Source organism: Ursus americanus, chromosome 3, assembly GCF_024610735.1.
Source record: "Ursus americanus isolate L20-20 chromosome 3, mUrsAme1.1.p, whole genome shotgun sequence".
In the NCBI taxonomy this organism is placed as follows: Eukaryota; Metazoa; Chordata; class Mammalia; order Carnivora; family Ursidae; genus Ursus; species Ursus americanus.
Window position 1 is genome coordinate 29,034,455 of NC_142129.1, and position 24,093 is coordinate 29,058,547.

The 24,093-nt window shown below is 37.6% G+C and overlaps 1 protein-coding gene across 3 annotated transcripts in view; it reads right to left on the reverse strand.

The window, feature by feature from the left end:
• CPED1 (cadherin like and PC-esterase domain containing 1) overlaps positions 1-24,093 on the reverse strand; it is a 261,484-nt gene that overhangs the window by 146,983 nt on the left and 90,408 nt on the right. For all 3 annotated transcript variants that reach the window (XR_006778640.2, XM_087860862.1, XM_045792760.2), the window contains 2 exons: positions 23,496-23,628; positions 22,039-22,207 (listed from right to left, as the gene is read on the reverse strand). Coding sequence is in view for 2 of the 3 variants with exons in the window: in XM_087860862.1 (XP_087716988.1) it covers positions 22,039-22,207; positions 23,496-23,628 (302 nt within the window). In the remaining variant the exon portion in view is untranslated. The remainder of the gene's footprint in view (positions 1-22,038; positions 22,208-23,495; positions 23,629-24,093) is intronic.

Here is a 24,093-nt window from a genome sequence, read left to right on the forward strand (position 1 = left end):
ATAAAAAAGACTAAATTACAAACCCAAGTACTGATGTAATTTTTCATTTTAATTCTATGTTGCATTGAATAATAATCACTAACCTTAGAATACAAGTAATTTGTCTAAGGTTACAAAGCCAAGAGGTAAACCATATGGGTGTTAAGGTCAATCTGCTTGGTTGCAAAGCCCTAGCTTTAACTCTGTCATTGTGGTTTTGTTTATATTAGATTTAGAAATGTAGATGGACCCTGAAATGCGAAAGAATGAATCATATGTATTTTTACTTTCATGAAAAATGTGTTTGAAACTGTCACAATTCTCAACGTGACCTTACACACACGCATGTTTTTTTTTTTTTTTAAGATTTTACTTATTTATTTGACAGAGATAGAGACAGCCAGCGAGAGAGGGAACACAAGCAGGGGGAGTGGGAGAGGAAGAAGCAGGCTCATAGCGGAGGAGCCTGATGTGGGGCTCGATCCCATAACGCCGGGTTCACGCCCTGAGCCGAAGGCAGACGCTTAACCGCTGTGCCACCCAGGCGCCCCTACACCCACACATCTTAAGTATCAATTCAATAACTTGAGCATTTATGTAGCCTAATCACCTTCAGGAAAAACTAAGAATTTTTTTTTTTTTGTAACTTAAATCAAATTGCCTGGATCAAGAAAAAATTTTGTGTCAAGTCAAATGATTTAAGAACATAAATATTTTCATTATTTGTTTTAGCTCATTGAAAATGGGCTTGCTTAAGGGTATACCACAGAAAAATTGAATTAATTGGCTGAACCTAAATTAGGATAGTTTTTACTCATTCCCTGGAATTAGATCAAAACTCTGATATTTAAATAAGTTTCATGTTTCCCGTGACATGAATAATTTTATTCATTTATACTTTTTATTTTATTTTATTTTATTTATTTTTTTTTTTATTTATTTATTCGACAGAGATAGAGACAGCCAGCGAGAGAGGGAACACAAGCAGGGGGAGTGGGAGAGGAAGAAGCAGGCTCATAGAGGAGGAGCCTGACGTGGGGCTCGAACCCGGAACGCCGGGATCACGCCCTGAGCCGAAGGCAGACGCTTTAACCGCTGTGCCACCCAGGCGCCCCCCATTTATACTTTTTAAAACCCTAAGCTTTAAAACACACATTAAACTTGGAAACACAGAAGATTCAATGTGATTTAATCAGTTTCATACTTGGAAATTTTAAATTCTCCCACACGTATATCAGAGAATTGATCAGAAGCAAGTTGCAGTAATACAAAAGGCTGTGAATAGCATAAAATTTAATTATTTGCTTTGAATGGTAGAACCCTGATTGCATTATATTCAACCTTCTCAGAAAACTGGCAGGTTAGTTTTATTGCCCGTTCTGGAATCTCTCAGTGGGATATAAAGAAGCAGAGAGATTTAACCATAAAGAGCAAAAGCTAAAGTTGTAAAAATTTTATCATTGGACTTTGTATGTATATGTCTACTCATTTTCTTTATATGAATGCCAATGTTCAAGCAGGTCACAACTATTTCCATTAAAGTTAAAACACAGGCCTTTTTTAAGTCTCCAGTAAAATAAGGTCTGACAGGTGTTTGGAAAACCTTCCGTCTTTTATTAATAGTCTCGAGTAGAAAATGACATTGAAGTCTGGTAATATTTCCAACAGGAAATATTTGTAACGGGCAGTACAAAAATTTGCAAACAAGGATGAATTTGGCAGAAAGATACCCATCTCATCTATCTCTAAATATTCTCAAATGAGTAAGAAAGTAAAAAGGGAATATATTTTTCATTTATGTTCTGGATATTTTATGTAGGGTATCTATTTTAGTTCTATGGTTTCATGGCCAATCACAAAAGAAAAGGAAATGTATTCATTATAAAAATAATGAGTGCTCATTGTACAATAAAGAAAATGATAGAGCAATTTGCCCCAGCTCATGAGGGCCGCAGTGTTAAAGTCTGTTGAGTCCATAGATGTAGTACAACCCTGTACTGTTTTCTTACACCTCTCTTATATCAGGTATCTTATATCACTCTCTTAACCAGTGTTCCAATAAAACTCATTCTTTTATATGGAATATTTTAAATGAGCATTTAAATATCGGGCACAATTTAAAAGTTTATGATTTAGTACTGTCATTAAATATACCCGTGTCTTCTCATTGTGGTCCCCACTCCTGACTTCTGATTCTTCTGCCCCCAACCTCTTTCTCTTTCCCTGCTGCCAGAGTCATCTTGATGAAGCACAGTTCAAAATCATAAAGGACAGAAGTCCCAATGTTTACAGAAGGAGGTGATATCATTAACGGTAGAAGCCCTTTTATCCTGTTTGCTACGAAGGGACAGCTACTTTTATATGAGTGTTCAAAAAACGATGCATGAAATTTTTAAACATTTTGTTTTAATTTAAAAAACGTAAATGTCATTTCTTTGTCAATCTTGCAACATACAGCCACGGTATTTTATTCGCATGCAGGTGAACTAATTGGAATTGCTAGTCATTTACCTTATGCAAACTTCACCCATAATGCATTGGTTATAAACGCAATTAAGCAAGAACATAAAGACACTTGCAAAAAAAATCTCAGGGCAGAATCCACAATTCTGGTTCCACAATTTCCCCTGACCCCACGAAAGTTGTTACCCCACATCAAATTCACCTGCAATGTTTCCAAGAAATTTTTCCAGACTGATTCCTTTATAAATATTCAACTTTTGCTTTTACAGAAGTCAGTCTATTTCTTTTTGCAGTAAGCATACAAATGCTTGCCTCAGGCGTTGAGTTCTTGGGTTTAGCAGTCAATATGCTTTATGGAGGGCATACCAAGCACTGTTTAATACCGCAAGTAGTTAAGCCATAATTAAGAGGGATTTTGTTCACTGGAGATCTGAGTCCTAATCCTAATCACCTTTATTAGTTCTGTCATCTCTATTAAATCATGAATCCTCATTTCTTCATCCATAGAATGGATATAAACGTATCACCCTAACCCTCAGGATTCTTAAAAGCAACAAATGAGATCATATATGAAAATACATAAAGAAATATAAAATGACAATGGGGTCATTTTACATTTTACAGTGCATGAGATTCGAGCTCTTCAGGTTATGACTCTAACACATCTTTTCTGGTTTCCTCTACTCCACAAATCCTTTGCCTTTTTCCCTTTCTTTTTTCTCTATCTCTCCCACTGCAGGCTACCCTAGGATTTCTCCCACCTGGACATACACACATGTTGTAGCCAAAGAAATGACTGCTCATACTTCTGAGACTATAACCTATGTTCCCTTGCTTCATGATGTCTTTCCAAAGTAAATGTAAATGTCCCCTCCCCATTTCTAAAGAAACACTACACATCTTTCCAAGCTCAGCTAAAATGCCACCTATTTTGTGAAACCTACCTTACTTTCCTCCAGCTGAATAATTTTCTCCTCCTTGTGACCCAGCAACTCAGCCATTTATTACAATCTGCTCTTACAGTTATGTATAAGTGTCTTTCTCCCTCTCTCTGCCTCACTGGAGGGCTCCTGGAAAGCAAGAACCAACGTTTCTCTTTTGAATCTCTCTGTACACTGCGCAACACACAGGTATCCTCAAAACAATTGTGGAATACAAGTGCGCTGAATTGATTATGGACCATTATTGAGTAGTCAACACTGCTTCTCCTTTGAGCTGTTTTTGACTCCATGATCTAACACAAAAACCTCATGTATACAGTAGGATACAGATGAAACACATTGATTCCCCACCAATTTTTTATGGGGAGATTATATTGTTTCTCCACCTTACTTGATGAAGAACACACAACTATTAGAGGCTTCATTCTCATCTGAGATGCCATCAGATAAAATATTCTTCCCTTCCTTTCTTTCACTGTCTCCTGTCCCTAATTTAAAAACTTGCCTGTTCTCTATTCTAAATAAATTCAATCCTGTGAAACCTGCTGACAATCTGCTCTAATGTGAAAATCCTTCTTTACGTTGGTGTGGCAATTTGGAAAAACTGGCCACAAATTCTTCCCACCCCTGGGGGCACGGCCCCCTCCGCATCTTTGCCTTGTGACTTACACTTCCTCCCATCCAGAGGAAGTCTCCTTCCTCACCTCTTGAATCCTGGGTTTGCTCTGTGAAGTTCTTTGGTCAATGGAACATTAGCAAATGTGATGCAAACTGTTTTCATTTCCTAAAGCTACTGTAATAAGTTACTTCAAACCTGGTGCTTTAAAATAATAGAAATTTATTATCTCACAGTTCTGGAGGCCAAAAGTCTAAGATCAAGGTGTTGGCAGGGCCACATTCCTTCTCCAGGATCTAGAGGACAATCTGTCCCTTACCTCTTCCAGCTTCTGGTGGCTGTAGGCTTTCTTTGGCTTGAGCGTATATAACTATAATCTCTGTTCCATTTTCACATGACTTTCTCCTTTTCTGTCTGTGCCAAATCTCCCTTTGCCTTTCTCTTATAAGGATATGTGTTATTGGATTTAGGGCCCACGTGGATAATCCAGGATGATCTCATTTTGAGATCCTTAATTATATCTGCCAAGACCCTTTTCCCAAATAAGGTCACATTCATAGGTTCATAGGTTAGGATATAGACATATTTTTTTGGGAGCAACCATCCAGCCCACTACACAAACAAAAGCTTCAAGAGAACGTGGTCTTTGGGGTTTGCTCACTAGCTATTCCTGGGGACCTGACACTATCACCCTATGAAAGAACACTGGGTAGCTGGTTGATGAGAAACACATGCTAATGCCAGGCCAACAGCCAGCCATGTAAGTGAAGCAGGCTAGCCCATTCCACCTCAGCTGAGCCACAGAAGTCAGCAAAGCCTGCCCAGCCAACCCACAGAATCAGAACAATCAATACATACTTGCTATTTAAAGTCACGAAACCGGGGGGTGATTTATTATGGAGCAAGAGCCAACTACTTCAATTTGCTTTTTGTTTGTTTATTTGTTCACATTATATCTTACTTTTTTCTCTTTCTGGCACGGAGTCTGCGTCTCTTTCTCTCATAAAGCTCCCATGTGAACGAGAGGGTGATCTAAGCACTTCCTGCTCCTTTATTCTCTGTGCTGAGTGCAGTGTCATGCCTGCTGCTTCTGGTTTGGCTTCTCCATTTCAAACCCCTCCAACTTCACTCTGACTTCCATCCCCGACACTGAATAAATTCAACCCCTTCTAGGGTGAGCAGATTCCTAAGCATTCTCTTCTCCCCTTCTTGTCTGAATATAGCATAGTTGACAACCCTATGATCCTCAAAGGAAACTACTTACTATTCGAGGCCCCATCTATTTGAAAATGACCCTTGAGCCTATGGTGTCTGAGAAACAGGCACTTCTGTCCAGGTTGTTTTTACAATAATGGGACTCTGGACACATGGGACCTGTCTTGTCACAGTAGGAAGTGCATGCAAAAGTGACAGGCTACCTCTGTTGGAAAGAGCAGGAGAGAGAGGGGAATGGGGAGAAGAAAAGCAGGAGAGGAAGTGAATGGGTAAAGAAACACCAAATTCCCAAGGTGAGAATTTTTCTGTGTAGGGCCCTCAGGTAGGGTACAGAGCACAGGAGGCCTAAGAAGCAGACGAATGGGTGCGACCCTGCACAGAGGTCAGCAGCTGTGAGACCCCTCTCCCAGCTCCCTCTCCACTTCCTCATTTCAGATTTCTCGGTCCTACTCCCTTCCATCTGATCCAGCTCAGGAAATGACATCACCATTCAAATAACGGCTGAAGAGTCATCTTTGAGCCATCTCTGTCCTCTTTCTCAACTCATCATCAAAGCTCGTTTCTCCCTCCCAAAAGTAGAAACTTCTCTCCTTCTGCAGGCACCACCTCACCAACTAGTCCAAGTTACCAACCTTCTTACCTGGACACCCGAATAGCTTTGCCTGCTCTCACAATCCTCTTCAATATGTTCTCCACACAGCAGCAGAGTCGACTTGAAAAGGTAAATCAAATTATGGCATCCCCCTGCTCACTATCTTTCAGTGGCATCCCTTTGCCCCCAGAAAAATATTCAAATTCCTTACTTGGCCTATAAGTTCTGCATGATTTGGCTCTCGCCTTTCTTTCCTACCTCCTCACTGCCACCCTCTTTTTGTTCAATATAATACACTTTCAGTTCCTGGGATGTTCTCTGCATGTGCAAGGACCATCCTACCTCAAGACGTTGGAATTCTCCACTTGTTGGGAATGTTTCATCACTAGCTCTTCAAATGCCACTTCACCCAAATGTCACCTAGTCAGGGAGATCTTTCTACCTCTCATAAAGTGGGCAACCCAGTTACTTTCTACATGTCACCCTTATTCATCTCATTCTTAGCTATATCAAAGACCTGTAATTATCGGGTGGTAAAATTATCAGTGTAAAAATCTGTAATTAACCTGGGTGGTGCAATTGGTTAAGTGACTGACTCTTGGTTTCAGCTCAGGTCACGATCTCAGAGTCGTGGGATCGAGCCCCATCGTCAGGCTCCACACTCAGCACGGAGTCTGCTTCAGACTCTCTCCCTCTCCCTCTGTCCCTCCCTGCTCAGCTCTCCTTCTCTCTCTCAAATAAATAAATCTTTTAGAAAGTCTGTAATTATCTGTATTTGTTTGTATGTGTACAACAGCTCTTTATCTGTATTTCATATACATATAGGATATGTATTTGTATTTCATATTCCATATAAGAATAAACTCCACATGGGCAGGAACTTGGTCTTGTTTATTACTATATCACAGCAACCTAACACAAGTCTAGCATATGGGACGTCCCTAGTATATATCTGCAGAAGGAATGAAAAACTTCGCTTAACCCATTGCAAATTATTCCTATTTTATAGATAGAAGAAGTAGTTTGGAGAGATTGAAAGACTTGCCTGAGGTTGGACTGTTGGTACAAGAACATTCCTAGTGAACTTCCACCCCCAGGCTCCTAGACGTCATCATGCCTTGGGATTTTCACTTTAGTCTTGCAGATCCAGCACTACAGATACAGTCCTAGTGATTTAATTCTCTTTCCTTCAGAGTAAAAGTACAACCAGATATTTGCTTATCACTCAGACTGAAAAGATGTCATCATTGTTCTATTCATATTTTAAAATCACATTTCTTTTCACTGTAACAGTAACTCACTGAAAGCATGAAAATGTAATATATTTCCTTAGCATACTGTGTTTCCTCTGTGACTTCCAAGTTTAGAGTAATGATTTCACTCTTTGTGACTTGAATACATACTCTTTATGTAGATGGTTTGGGTAATCAAGCACATGGGAAAATTCTCATACCTTTCAAATACATCTGGAATAAAATTTTGGGTAGAAATCACTTTAGTACATACTTTTTTTGAGAGACAGTGGGGCGGGAGGGGCAGAAGGAGAAGGAGAGGAGGAGAGAGAATCCAAGCAGGCTCTGCACCCAGGATTGAGCCCAATAATACATGGCTGGATCTCACAACCCTGAACCAAGATCAGGAGTTGGCCGCTTAACCGACTGAGCCACCCAAGTGCCCCAGTACAGTACTTCTTTAAACAGGTAGTGGAGGCTGTGGTACTTGGAACTATTGGATTCTGGAAGAGCAGAGACCAGGAATGGCAAAGCTGGTTTAGAGAGGAAGACACACAGCATCTGGATATAGAAACACAGAGGAACACCTGGGATTTCCTCTCCTGTCTGCAGTCTTTTGCTCCAAATTTTAAAGACCTGCTTCATAGAGCTTCTAAGAACTGCTTTCATAAGTCTGGCAGTGGGATGAGAGGACCAGCTATTATAAGACAAAGAGGATAGAGTGTTGGTTCTGAGGATGCTCCGTATGAGGAAAGAGGGAAGTCAGAGAATGAGTGAATCAGGCCAATGCTCCACAGAGACAGCACTGACAAGAGCAAGGAAATCTATCTGTATCTTGCAGTAGATATAGAACGAAGCAGGATGCATGTGTGCCGAATCCTGTGAAAGAATCCATCCGCCTTAGCCGCACGCAGAAAAATGAGACACATTTTCAGTTCCATATCACAATATTAGGTCATTTACATAATTCGAAGGAAATCGAGTTAACCGCCAATTTGAGGTTCAGGTTGAATTCAAACAGACGTACACACAAAAGATAATGGTTAAAGTAATGCATTTTCAGATCCTAAGTCTAAAATGCTAATGCTAACTTTACGATAATTAAAAAGAACCTATTTATCACAAAATTGCCTTAAATGGAAAAACGATGTCCGATGACTGACAAATGCTGAAAGCATTCCAAATAGTTTTGTGGGCCAGGCAATTTAAATGGCACTGAAAATTTATCACCATTCAGAATTTCTGCGTAGCAATATAACCATCCTACCGCAAGGGGGATCACCAAATAATGTTTTAAAAATAAATGTGTATAATCCAATGAAAGAAAAGGGACAAAGTGCTGCTGTCTAAGCATTTTTGCCTTTTTTTCCTTCCAGTGTTGGACAGCTCAGGCTGTTAGTGCAATATCGGAAAAGATCACTTGGGGGCAATAAGGTATTCTTGTTTTGCTTTATCTCATAGCTGTGTGCGTTTCCTCGGTGACAAAAGACTGCTGTTTCTTTCAAATTTGAAACCACGTTTTAATATATGGGAGGGAAAAGGTTGTATTTCATTTTAAACTTACGATGCATAAATCACATAAGACAAATGCAAGTCAGATTTTCTCCTGAAGGGAGCAAAAGTCGGTCTCCTTTTATCAGACAAATCAGTTTTACCTAGTTGGCAAATTTGGGGATATTTCATATTTAGAATTTGTCACAGTCTTTGAGGTAGAGCTCAAAGAATAAAGGAAATTTTTAACAGAAATGTTTAAAATGGTGAACATGTAATAAACTTAAAAATCTACTGGTGGAAAATCATTTTGTTTCCATAACCAAAGTAAAATTGTAAATATCATCTGTCTTCTCCACTGGGTAAATATTTTATAATAAACTTACGCATTGAAGTCATTAATTTTTGAGACATTTATTGCTGTTCTCTTCACTGTTATTACTTTGCATTCACATACCTCTTTATAAAGGGGTTATTTTATTACTAATTATTTTTTCAACAATTTGATGAGTGGAATCTCTATTCCGAGCCATTTCTCTTCCCCTGTCTTCTAAGTACTAGGTATTGTGTCAGGCACTAAAGGTTTGTTTCCTTTTTAAATAAAATAATAAATAAATAAACGTAATCTCTTCTTTCAAGGATTTTAAGCACATTTGGGCCAATACATTTTTCTTCTTTGTTTTTGTTCTCTTGATTCTTTGCTGACACTATCTGATTTTTTTCCCTCCCAACATATTTTCCTGCCCTCAGAAGATATTTACTATTACACAGTGATGGAAAACTCAGGTGAGAATTGTTGTCAAAATCTAGGAATCAAGATTTATAAAATTAAATTTAGTAGCTCTCTAAGTGCCTGCACAGAGGTGGAAAAATTCAGGAAGATCATAGAGTTTTGCCTTAATTTATGGGTCTATTACCCAAAGCTCCATCTTAACATTCTTTATTGGATGGAGGATAGTAAAGGAAGGCCTTACAGCTGATCTATAATCTACGCATCTGTGGATGATTAAAATACTTGAAACATTGCTTATATTAGTACTTTTTTCATGCTCATTTTTTGCTCTAAACACTCTGTATCTTATCTTTGTCTTTATTTTATCTTTATCTTTTAACTTACGATCAGCGAGGTGTAACAAATCCGAGCGACGCTCCCATGCTGGATGAGCCTGCATTAACTAATTTATGAGTTTCCATGACGTCCATATGCCAGATTCCTAGGCTCCAGTTTGGAGAAGTAACGATCTTTGCCAAGTCCTCATCGGGACCCTTTTCTCACCCTCACACAGACATCCACTAGATGGCGCCAGAGAAAAGAGGGCTTTGAACAAGACCGGCGAAGGCGAGAAGGAAATACACATCCTATCATCCAAATGCCTCTGAGAAATTCCCTGTCCATCTTTCAAACATTCTGAAGGAATTAATTTACCTCCCTTAATTTCACACTGAAATCCCTGTATATTAGCTATAATATAGCTAATTTCCGGATATATAATTTATACTTGCCCATCAGTTTTTTAGTTTTAAAGGAAACAATAATTAGCAAATTTATTTATTAGGGTTAAGTTTTACATGATGTTGTCATTGTAACACATTTTATATGTATGTAATATATATATAATGCGTACATACTAGCTAATTTTATTTGCATATATTAATCAGTTCACTACATTAGTTCAGATAAGACAGGTCTGAATTAACAGAGATGTTATAGGTAAATTCATCACATTTAGCTTTTGTTGCAGACCTATTCTTTTTTTTTTTTTAAGATTTTATTTATTAATTTGACATAGAGAGACAGCCAGCGAGAGAGGAAACACAAGCAGGGGGAGTGGGAGAGGAAGAAGCAGGCTCCTAGCGGAGGAGCCTGATGTGGGGCTCGATCCCAGAACGCTGGGATCACACCCTGAGCCGAAGGCAGACGCTTAACGACTATGCCACCCAGGTGCCCCCTGCAGACCTATTCTTAAATCTATTTCACCAAAATGGAAGTTTTTTTGCATGTTTTAATGAGATATCTTTAACAAAAATGATAATGATAGACAACCATTCATTGACAAACATTGTTTAAGTGTCTGCTGTGTGCCTGGCATTTTCCAAGGCTCTAGGGATATAGACACATTGCTTGCTGTTCCAAAGCTTATGGTCACATGTTTAAATGATCATTTTTGATCAAATAAACATGACTATGATTAATGAATAATTCTCTTCCTATTTAGGATAATAATCCAGGTGCAGTATTAAGAATTAATGAATGTACATAATTACCTAACAAACCTTTTATGGAACAAAGCTAGGAATGAGTAAATGAAATGAATGAGTGAAAGAAAATTTTCAAAATCAGAGACAAAGTTGCCATCAACAGTATTAGTGCATAATAATAAAATTATTTAAAAATCATGTATAGTTGCAAAACAATCATTCTTTTTCTAGAGCAAATATATTTCTAAAATAACATTTAACATCAGTGTGTTAGATATGTTTTACTTTTCAATTATTATTTAGTTTTTATTGTGTCAGCTTTGGCCACATGTTTATTTAATTTTATGCTTGTTACCTATTATTTTTATTCATATAATATCAAACTTTAAAATGAACACCCTGATGCAATTTTTAACTTTAATCCAAGTAAGAGTAGATTAAGTAATACATCAACTCATTTTACAAACTCCCGAGAGCAGCCTTTTATTCACATTCTTTCTACAAGCTGACATAAATCTCCAGGGCCTGCAGAAGGGCCAGATGCTCAGTGAAAAAGTCTTTTACAAGGTCAGGTCCATAGTCTGCAGTTTTAGACGTAAAATGAAGATCAGAAGAACACTTCCTAAGGTTGACAAACCATACTATAACTTTAACCTGCATCCAGAGGCATTACTCATTTTTACCCTGGGAATATATGAGCAATCTCACCCGACATTATGAAAGGTCCTGCATAAATACCAATGACAAATGAGGCTAACTTCATCCCTGCAACTGTGTTATGTTTCCAAAATGGAGTAAGAGATATATGCATTCTTTAAAAAGGGTATTTGTAAATAACAACATCCCTTGCTTTGCCAAGGTTCATGCTCTCCTCTGTGCACATTTGCTGATCTCCCAGAAGTGAGAGGAAACTGCAGGCAGTGGAGATAGAAGAATGAACCCCCAAAGGCCACCGCGGTGGTGGTGGAGAGCTGGTGATTTAGAGCCTTGTCCTGGGCAGGAGCTTGCTTTAAAACTTGGGTTTCCACGGGAAATAATTCTTACAGATACTGACTTAAGGAAAAGCTTCAGTGCCCCATGTTTTCCCCTTTCTATCAGAGCGGCCCTGTCCAGAAATTCAAACAACGACATCTGTCTATTGCATTTGCCGGAAGGCCACTGGAGGACCATTGCTAAATATATAAGCTAAGTTAGGATGGTTAGGGATTAAATATATTTGGGCAATTTCTTCACACACTTAAACATTTTTAAATGATGCTGGTAACTAGACTTAGCATGGGGGTCATTTCATAAAATATAAAAGTCTCAAATCACTAAGATACGAAGAGAGACAGTTTGACTTCTTCTTTGCCGATTTGAATACCTTTTATTCCTTTTTGTTGTCTGATTGCTGTTGCAAGGACTTCTAGTACTATGCAGAACAATAATGGCGAGAGTGGCCATCCTTGTCCTGTTCCTGATCTTAAGGGAAAGGCTTTCAGCTTTTCCCCATTGAGAATGATATTTGCTGTAGGCTTTTTGTGGATGGTTTTTACGTAATTGAGGAATGTACCCTCTATCCCTACACTCTGAAGGGTTTTAATCAGGAAAGGATGTTGTATTTAGTTGGTGAAGATATTTGCAAATGAAACTATGGATAAAAGGCTGGTATCCGATATCTATAAAGAACTTCTCAAACTCAGTACATGAGAAACAAATAATCAAATAAAAAAATGGGCAGAAGATATGAACAGACACTTTTCCAATGAAGACATACAAATGGCTAACAGACACATAAAAAAATGTTCAACATCATTAGCCAGCATGGAAATTCAAATCAAAACCACATTGAGATACCACCTTATGCCAGTTAGAATGGCAAAAATTGACAAAGCAAGAAACAACAAATGTTGGAGAGGATGTGGAGAAAGGGGAAAGCTCTTACACTGTTGGTGGGAATGTAAGTTGGTACAGCCACTTTGGAGAACAGTGTGGAGGTCCCTCAAAAAGTTAAAAATAGAGCTACCCTATGACCCAGCAATTGCACTACTGGGTATTTACCCCAAAGATACAGATGTAGTGAAGAGAAGGGCCATATGTGCCCCAATGTTCATAGTAGCATTGTTCACAATAGCTAAATTGTGGAAGGAGCTGAGATGCCCTTCAACAGACGAATGGATAAAGAAGATGTGGTCCATATATACAATGGAATATTACTCAGCCATCAGAAAGAACGATTACCCAACATTTGCAGCAACATGGATGCGACTGGAGGAGATTATGCTAAGTGAAATAAGTCAAGCAGAGAAAGACAATTATCATATAGTTTCACTCATTTATGGAACATAAGAAATAGCAGGGAGATCCGTAGGAGAAGGAAGGGAAGAATGAAGAGGGGGTAAAAAGAAGGGGGAATGAACCACGAGAGACTATGGACTCTGGGAGACAAACTGAGGGCTTCAGAGGGGAGGGGGGGAAGGGGATTGGGATAGGCCGATGATGGGTGTTAAGGAGGGCAGGAATTGCATGGAGCACTGGATGTCACACGCAAACAATGAATCATGGATCACTACATCAAAAACTAGATCAAAAATGATGTACTGTATGGTGACTAACATAACATAACAAAAAATTAGAAAAAAAAAAGAAACTTAAAAAAAATCACTAAGAGAAACACCTGAAACAAAGAAGAACTGTATGTCGATTACACTTCAATTAAAAAGAGCATATCATCTCCAAATAAAGACAATTTTCCTTCTTCAAAAAAATGTTTTAAATGGTCCTTGATGGAATTCAACCCAAGACACATTTATCAAGAATTGATTACATCCAAGGAATCATCTTTGTATAACTTTAGAATACCGAATATCAACAAATGAACATCTTTAAATGTGGGATGGTGGCTGGTCAAACAATGAATTCATTTAAGTTATGTCTCAACTAGAAAAAATAAGACTTTTGATGGAAATCAAATCACAAAACACTCCCGCAACACATTTTCATCAAAGCTGTCTGCTATGATCACAGGTATAAAGAATCTCCAGATGTCATAAAGAAGTTACAAATATGAGAGTTTCCTCTCTGCTGGATAACTAGAATGGATAAAGGGATAAATTGTGGCTTTTTACTGTAAATGCCAAATTTAAATTTATGACATTTTTTGCACTTAATCTATATGACCTGTGTATAAAGACAGCCATGGACGTATTTGACCAAAAGTTACAGTTATGATGGTTGTGCAAGAGTTCCACTCTTGAATTCATAGATAAAATGGGAGTGTTTTATAATTGAATTGAAAGCTTTTTAAGGGAAGAAGTTTTTGAATAAAATATCGCTTAAAATTGGATTTATTATATTCACCAAGAAAATGACATTGCCTTAGCAGCAAAATTGGTTGTTTTAAAATTGAATCAAAGGATATAGTAAGCACGTGTTACATGTGCTATTAATTTTCTTTCCCTTCTTCTATCTTTCCCCCTCTTTTACATTTGAACATCCTTTGGAAACACCTAACACTTAAATTCAAAATTATTTTTATTATATAGAAGGAGAGTTTAGAAAAATTTAGTTTACAAAGCATCTACCTGCCATTATTTCTCAAATTTGCATTTCTTGATATTTTTCAAATCTCTCCAAAGCTTTAGTAGAGAAAGCATCTCAGCAGCAAACCTAATTGGAAATAAATGAGCTCATAGTTATATCTGTTATTACTTTCATACCTCCTTTAGCTGCCAGGATATTCTATAAATGGCCACTGATAACCAGGTTAGTGGGTTTGCCTCACTGCACTGTGCATAAATCACTACTGATTTAACTAAGTCACTCAGCCTTTGAATTGAGAACTCCACACACACACACACACACACACACACACGCAACTATGTTTTGTGGAATTTAAAAACAGTGTTTAATAAAACTTTGATGTCACATAGTCTTTATTTATTTTTTTAAAAGATTTTATTTATTTATTCGACAGAGATAGAGACAGCCAGCGAGAGAGGGAACACAAGCAGGGGGAGTGGGAGAGGAAGAAGCAGGCTCATAGTGGAAGAGCCTGATGTGGGGCTCGATCCCATAACGCCAGGATCATGCCCTGAGCCGAAGGCAGACGCTTAACCACTGTGCCACCCAGGCGCCCCTGATGTCACATAGTCTTTAAAGTGGATCTTATCGGAAACTGGGGATGTACTGTATGGTGACTAACATAATATAATAAAAATCATTTAAAAATTAAAAGAAATAAAGTGGATCTTCTCTTCCACATTAGCACTGAGAACCATTTCCATGCATCTTTCACATCTAAAAATATCAGGAAGAAGAAGTATTTTGGAATATGGTCAAGTGATTTAACAGATAAGTATAATCCATTTGTTTTCGCTGAAGCAGTAAGTACTTCACTTGAAGGGTAGATAGATACTCCCTTGTTTTCAGAAATCTCTCTGTAGCATCAAGTATAACTTTGACCTCGTAAGAAATAATCGCTCTCTGGCACATTAACCCAGGAAGCTGCACTACCTCCCTTTGAGGGCAAATAACGGTATTGTCCAGAATAATCAGGCGAGATCTTGAAAAGACAAATCCCAAGGAGAGGATGTAAATGACAAGAACTGCATGCTTTTGTGCTACACCTACAGCTTGCCTCTGCCCTGCAGACGTGACAAGGATGTGAGTAAGAAACAAAGTAGTGACTAAAGCGCGAAAAGCTAAAGAAAACCAAATCACAAAGAGCTTTCTTTTCTCATGCTTGATTTGCAGGTAATACAGTAGTCTCCCGTTATCCACAGGGGAGATATGACCAAGACCCCCAGTGGATGCCTGAACCGCGGAGAGTACCCAACCCTAGACATACTATGTTTTTTCTTATACATACTCACCTGAAAGAAAGTTTATCTTATCAGTTAGGCACAGTAAGAGATGAACAACAATAACTAATGATAAAATAGAACAATTGTAACAGTGGGCTGCAATAAAAGTTATGTGAATGTGGTCTCTGCCCTCTCAAAATATCTTCTTGTGCTGTACTCACCCTTCTTCTCCTGATGGGGTGAGATTAAATACTTCTGTGAGGGAGGAAGTGAAGCGATGACGTAGCGCTGTGACTTAGTGTTAGGCTACTATGGACCTTCCGCTGATCCATCAGGAGGATCATCTGCTTCCGGAAGTCTTTGGGGGCGGGGGAGGGGCGGGGACAGACTCAAACTGCGGAAAGCGAGTGTGCTGATAAGGCGGTCTACTGTATATAAAAATTAACACAAAAAAGTGTTTCATTTCTACTGGGCTTAGGAGAAGTGATGCTTAAACAAAACAAAACAAAAAACAAAAGGCGGGGAGTGGGAAGCTTCAAAAGAACAAATAATAAAAACCTGTGTGAAGGGGATTGTGAAAGCTGTTTTGAACTGGTTTGGCCAGTGGTGGCAAGGGACAGGACGCCTGGAGTGTGGGGAGGGTGGGTGCCAGAGGCTTCTCTGAGAGGACAGGATGGTGGGAAGTGTTCTTGTTTTCCTCCTGCCTCTCCCCTGTGATCCCCTAAGGACAATCACTGCTTCTTCCATTCCTGTTCAGGATGTAAAGTCCACCCCAGGAAACAGCTTGCTTAACTTGGGGGGGATAATGTCCTGCTTGGATGAAGACTTGATGAGGAGAGGTGTGAGATTATATAACATCTGACATTCACCAATCCCCCCATTCCCTCTCAAACCTCAAGTTTGATGGATTATAATGGAGAGAAGTTCCTCCTCCCAAGGCTTTACTTCCTAAGAGTTTAGGGAGTGAAATTCTGACCAGAGAAACCACCTGCTAGAGGGGCAGCAGAGGGAAAGGATTGAAAGTGGTTTTCCACTTGAGGATGAGTGGAACTCATCCTCTACCATCTCCTTGGTTACACCTGCAGGACTGGCCTTCTGCAAATAGCATACCAGCTGGAATAAATAGTATCTGCAGGGGAGCTGAAGCTCCAAGAACAAAATAGGGGACACATGAGAAATACAGCTACCTCCAGTAGGAGGCAAACAAAGTAAAAGTAGGGCAACAAAGTAAAAGGTTTATATGATGCTCCTTAAACTAACGGACTAGGGGCACCATGGTACAATGGGTAGCACACTGACCTCTAAAACTAATGGACTAGGAATTTTTAAAAAAGCATGATGAATATACTCAAGGAAAGGGCACCTGGGTGGCTCAGTCAGTTAAGCATCTGTCTTCAGCTCAGGTCATGATCCTAGGGTGCTGGGATCGAGCCCCGAGTCAGGCTCCCTGCTTCTCCCTCTCCCTCTGCACCAGGCCCCCCTACCCCTACCCATGTTCTCTTTTTTGCTCTCTCAAATAAATAAATAAAATCTTTTAAAACATATACTCAAGGAAATACTGGAAGACAGTAGCAAAATGAACTGTGAAAAGAGAAATCATTAAATGGAAACAAGAGGAAATAAAATAAGAAATTAATAAATGTGCATACTTTTTAAGGGGTATCAGCACATGAAACAAAGGGGTCAACATCTGGACAACAGAAGAAAGAAAAAACAGTGAGCAAAAATGTCTCGAAAATAATGAAAACAAATTTCCTAGAATTAAAAGGTAAAAGACTTCAGGCCCGAGTTGGAAACACTCAATAAGAAGAGAAACAAGTCCAGGAAGATATTGCAAACAACTAGGAGAAGTAATTCCTAGCTTACACAAGTTGTTCCAGAAAACTGAAAACGAGTGAAAGTTATCCAGTTTAGTTTATCCAGTGATCTCAACTCTAAAAACCAGATAAGGGAAGTATAAGAAAATACGATTATAGGTCCATATCATTTATGAACATAGACATAAAAATCATAACTAAAGAAATTCAACAGAGTATTGAAAAATAGCCCCAAATAATCACATAGGTTTTATTTTAGTGATGCAAGGAAGTTTTATGAAAAGAAAATCTAGCAATGTCATATATCATAAAAATAAACTTGAGGAGGAAAAAAAAATCATATGATTTTATTAATGCAGAAAAAAGCATTTATAAAGTTCAAAATCTTTTTATGGCAAAGGCTTCTAGCTAGCTAAAAATAGAAGGGAACTTATTTAACTTAGTAAAGTTTATAAATCCATCTCTCTCAAAGCTACACTCTAAAAAGGTTTACAAATGAAATCATATGATGTCTGGGATTTGTTTCAAAATAAACTATTGTCTGGGAAGGGGAGTGGAGAGGGTGCGGAGGAAACAAAATTACCCATATATTGCAATAGTTGTAACATGATGATGGGTACAGTGTGGCTAGTTATATTATTCTCATTACTTTGGCAGGAATTGTGAAGATTAAAAACCAAGAACCCGCTGCAAGCATTTTACTTAATAGAGAAACTTGAGTTGCATTCCTTTTAAGATGAAGAACAATTTGAGAATATTTAACTTTCATTTCTACCTTTAAAGATAGTACTGGAGGTTCCGACCAAAATTAGTAGAGGAAGAAAAGAGAGAAAGAGAGAAAGAGAGAAGAAAGAAAGAAAGAAAGAAAGAAAGAAAGAAAGAAAGAAAGAAAGAAAGAAAGAAAGAAAGAAAAGAAAAGAAAGAATTAAAAAGGAGGAGATTAACATGACCTTATTTGCAGATAAAATAATGTCTGTCTTGAAAACCCACACCCAATGGTAATAATGGTAAAATTATTGGAACAAGTTTACCAAATACAAGTTCAACTTCAAAAATAGTATTTCTTTATCCTAATAATAACTGATTAGACAATATAATTTCAAAAAGAATATCGACAAATATTCTAAGGAATCTAGACATAAACATAAGTGAGAACATATAAGATCTTTGTGGAGAAAAAATTTTAAACTCTAATAAAGGAAAAAAATGATCTGAGAGACTTAATAATGTGAACATTCAATTCTTCAAAAATTAAACTACAAATTCAATGTAATTATATACTGAAATTACTATAGGATTTTAAAAATATACTTGATATTCTAAAATATGCATGAGGAAATAAATGTGTACAACATAGCTAATTTAATTTTGAAAAGAAAAAGTAGAAAGGAGGAATCTCCCTGCCCGGTACAAAGATATACGTATATTGCCAAAATACTAAAAACAGGTGGGCCAGCTGAAACAGAACAGAGAGTTCAGAAGCAGCCTCATATACAAATGGGAACTTATACAGTAAAGGTGATATTAATTCATGGGAAATGATGCGTTTTTAGCCTGTGAGAATTGATTATATAGAAAAAGAAATCTGGAACAAAGGTGAACTCTAGTTGAATAAAATATATTTATGTCCCGGAAAAAATTATAAAGGTAATAGAAGAAAGTGGAGAAGCTCACCCCATGTCTTAGAGATAAGAAACAATTCCTGGAACTAAATCTCCAAAGCGGGAATTATAAGGAAACATTAATTTGAATAATCAATTGAAGATTCCTGACCAACAGAGGACATTATGGATAAAGTTAACAGACAACAAATTTGCAAGAGTAAAATGTCACTTGTCACCTGTTGCAACTGGAAAGGTCAAGTGTTGAGCAGGTTGTGAGAACATGGCGAGACTGCTTGTGGCATAGAAACTGATACAGGCCTTCTGGAGGGTAAGCTGGCATTATTTAATTCTATCAAGTGAACCCATATCCTATGACCTAGCAAGTCCCATGATAGGTATATATTCTCCAGAAAAATAATATGCAGGTTCCTAAAGAGTCATATCTAAGAATTTGTACATTTGAAATGCTATTTGGTTTGGCCTAGAGTTGGACCTATCAAGCTGTCTATCATTGGAGGAGTGGGTAGGTAAACTGTAACCGAATACACATGTAGAACACTGTACATCCATGAAAAGAAACACAGAAGGTGTACACATAACAATGTGACTGTTTCCTTCTTGAAAATATGTAGTGCACACATAAAACAGGTAAAAGAAAAAAATCTCTAATGCAATACAATTTACATAAATTAAAAGCACATGTATGCATAACAAAACTGCGTATTTTACGATCATCTAAATGAAAAGATATGCATTAAATCAATATAATGATGGTCTTTTGAGGAGCAAGGGAATTGAATGGGGAATGGGGATAAAGGAGATTGCATCAATAGATGTGGGAGTCTTGGACAGACTGCTATTGCAATTCTACAAGAACGGGGATTTTGGAATGTGCTGAGTAAACATTTGTTGAATGCCTGGATGTGACATGAATTGAGGAATATGATTCGTTTTCTCTCTCGGTACCTGAGTTCCAAATATTAGGTTGCATCATATGAAATTGCAATTTTTTGTAGGACAAAAATGACAAAATATCAACAGTTTCATATAATTCAACCTAATAGAAAGGGAAATTTGAAAATAATGTAAAGGTACTTAGGGAAATATAAACAACCACTGTAAAGACTAGTGGGAGATAACATGAAAGACAAACCAAATTTGATTCCACTTTTCCATAATTAACTAAAAAACACCTGATGATTGTCCTTAAAATAAAGTGCCCTTAAGACTTAAGTCATCAATAGTATTTCCTTAAAATGTCAGCCGTCTAGTATACTAAGGAATATAGCACCTGTATCTTCTATCATGCTGATCTTTTTTTAATTGACAATACTTAACGGGCCATTTAAAGATTTTTCACCCCTGAAATATTTTCCAGAATTTACAATGTAGTTTATATAAGAGAAATTCTGAAAAATATCAGGTTCAGTCACTTCTGAATCTCTTGAAACTATGAAAGGCACTTGTACATTCTTTTTTTTTTAAATCACTTTATTATGATTGAAATATAAAAAATTGTATATATTTAACACATACAATAGATGATACACCTATGAAACCATTGCCACAATCTAGCCATAATCACATCTATTCCTTCCAGATTTTACCTCCCAAGTATGTATTTATGTATGTATTATTTAGTGATAAGGACACTTAACAAAAGTTCTATTCTCTTTTTTTTAAAAGATTTTTTATTTATTTATTTGACAGAGATAGACAGCCAGCGAGAGAGGGAACACAAGCAGGGGGAGTGGGAGAGGAAGAAGCAGGCTCCCAGCTGAGGAGCCCAATGTGGGACTTGATCCCAGAACACCAGGATCACGCCGTGAGCTGAAGGCAGATGCCTAATGACTGCGCCACCCAGGCGCCCCAAAAAGTTCTATTCTCTTAACAAATCTTAGTATTATTAACTGTAGGCACTATGCTGTCCATAAAACTCTAGGGCATACTCATCTTGCATAGCTGAAACTTTGTACCAGTTGACCAATCCATTCTCATTTCCCCTTTCCCCCAGCCCCTTGGTAACTACCGTTCTATTCTCTGCTTCTGTGAGTTTGACAATTTTAGATTCTCATATAAATAGGATCATGTAGTATTTGTTCTTTGAAGAAATTTTTGATTTTAGAGAAATAACTGTTCAGAGGACAGATATGAGAAAATGGGAAGAAACTGAAAGAACATACAAGCTAAGATACGTTGTGTGTTCTTTTAGTTTCTTCCTATTTCCTCTTACCTGTCCTCTGAACAATTATTTCTCTAAAATTGAAAACTTGTTGGGGTGCCTGGGTGGCTCAGTCATTTAGGCATCTGTCTTCAGCTCAGGTCGTGATCTCAGGGTTCTGGTCTGTCTCCAGCTCAGGTCATGATCTCAGGGTCCTGGGATCGAGCCCCACATCCAGCTCCCTGCTCTTCTTCTCCCTCGCCCCCTCCCCCACTTGTGCTTTCTCTCTCTCGCAAATAAATAAAATCTTCTTAAAAAATAAAATAGGATTGGAAACTTCTTAAAATTTACCCAATATGTTGTTACTAGACCTTATTTTCAACTGAGGTAACCTCCGTTACCTTATATAACTAAATGTTTTGTGGTTGTTACTAAGTTCTTCCCAGAAAACTTTCTCATCACGCTTTATGTCACGGTTTGCTAGCTTAGGCACACTTGAGAGCTTTGTTTTTCACTCAGCAAATATTCCACATAGATTATTGTAATGAAATAGGCATTTTGCTTCGTCAGAATGAAGAAAAAACGTAAGGGAAAAATTTTATTTTCATTTGTTGCAATGGCTATGTTTTTCTTGATTAAGTGGAAAGTCGAGAAAACAGAACACAGCTGAGGATTAGCTTTGTAATGGGTCAAAGAATGGAACTAAAATGATGAATTGAGAACACAAGATGTAGCTTTTGTGATCCCTAGTGAGTTAAGCTGTTTCCAGTTCCTTTTTGAACCTGCACCTATTAAATGAAAATCTCTACTTGCAGCAATAAAATGAGGCAATTTTTTTTTCAATGGGATTCGATAATCATAAAGGTCAGAGAAAGGCAGCTCAACTCACTTTACTTATCTTCAGTATACTTTGAGAGAGATAACAGCTTCGACGGAAATTTTACCTTGACAGTGAAGCGTTTTTTCTTTGGTGGATTCCAAACTGTGCCAGTTGAATGAATGAATGCGCGCAAAGGTGTTAAGGATGTCACCAACACATACGCTTTAAGAATCACAGATAATTCTTCAGTTCTGAAGATTATTTCATGTGGAGCAAGGACTGCTGTTTGATTTCTAAAAAATAAACCAGCATAGTTAGTGCTCCATTACTTAAAACACGTCATTTGTAAATTACCTTGAAGCTTTGTACACTCATCTATTCTTTGTTGGACCCCCGCCTTCAATGTGTAGGTTTTCTTAAACAGTTTCAATGCACATTAGCATTGCTACCAGGGGATATACAGGTACAGAGAGAGGAGATCAAATTGGTAAGAGTTCTCCACTCTGGTAGACTAATTAAAAAATTTTTAAGAGAAAGGAAGATAGGAAAAGAGTACCTAAAATAAGGTTTAAAGATTTAAAAAATGTAAATTGTTCATGTATGTACCATTACAACAGAAGTAATGCAAATTACAGTTTAGGGAATAGTGAAGATTTTTTCCCATCCTGCCCTGGCCTGCCTTTGCTCTATCTTCTCTTTGACAAGAAAAAATATTATACTTTTCAATAGTGGACGGGTCACCAAAAATATGCCAAAATACGTTCCCTACTAGTCTGATTCTACCCAATAACTGTCACCACAGATAATTACGGGTTAATTTAAAGGATAAAGTATGAAGATAACACTTCAGTCTACAACAGAAAATTAACATTAATATTTTGTGATGAAACAAGCATACTTTCATCATAAAATATGCCAAAATGTTTAATTACTTGCTTTTTGCACAGTATTTATATAAACCGTGCTATTTCAACTTTTGAAGTCTAGGTAAGCAGGAGATGCATATGATTCTTCAATAAATACTATTAACTGTAGAAATCTACCTAATTATTATAAAATTAGATGAAGTAAACTATTTTGTCTCTTGGATAGTGAAAATCTTTTAATTTTTCGCTATAATTTATCTACGTTACAAATTCATTTCCCTGGAGATAACTTAAATAATTTGGTAACCTGCAGTTGCTTTCTTAGATTCTAGGAGCCATACAAAAAATATTAACAAGAAAAAAAATTCATTCAGCCACACTCATAGACTAGGGCAATGCCATTTGAGTATAAAATGGAAGTTAAAATTTTATAGTTTCCCATTGTCAAGGCTTCAAATTCAATTTCCATTAATGTAACTTCCTAGATAAGAGTCCTATTTACCCAAATGTTTATTCTACGGCAAGAGAGGTTTGAATTAGTCTAGAAGAAAATCAATGATGGCGTTCTTTATTAAGAAGAGATAGCTGAAATTTTATGTAACAGAACCTAATAATTCAAACATGTAATACCCCCTAGATATCTTCAGGGGTTTTCTCTTGTTAGCTGTTTCCAAGAATGCACGCTGGATATAACAATTCAGAATGATTAGCTTACAGCTGTTCTCGTTGCCAGTCCCATGGTTTCCCCATATGCGGCTTCGCTGTTTTTAAAAGGTGACCCGGAGTGCTCAGCTTCAACTGTATGCTCTGATCCAGACACACAGAGGGGCTCACCGGAAGTCGCAATTCTGAAAAAATTCAAAAGAACAAGAACCAGTCATGCTATTGTTTCTTTTTGAAATGGCTCCAAAATAGTGTTTGCTGTGTTCAACTACAGCGTGTATGGGAAATAGGCAACCCATTTTTTCCTCCATTCTGAATCAAAGTTAGATCCATCCAATAACGCATGTTTAGAGAGGCCTTTGTTTTGCAGTTCGTTCTATTACAACAGACTAGGAAAAAAATTGTAGTAACTGATTTTAACTCTTCTTGCTCAGAAAGGGTAGATAGGATGTTTCCAACTGTCCGGCACCAGGCACATCGATCCACACGCAGAAGAGATGCACTGTTAACATGGGGAAGACGGCTGCATGGCTAACTTCTGCTTGTGATGCGAATAGGATGTGGACAACTTGAGTTGATTTCCTGACAATAGCACAGTCCTTCACGTGCTATGGAGTCTGTCATGCTTCACGATCTTGGTCAACTCAACA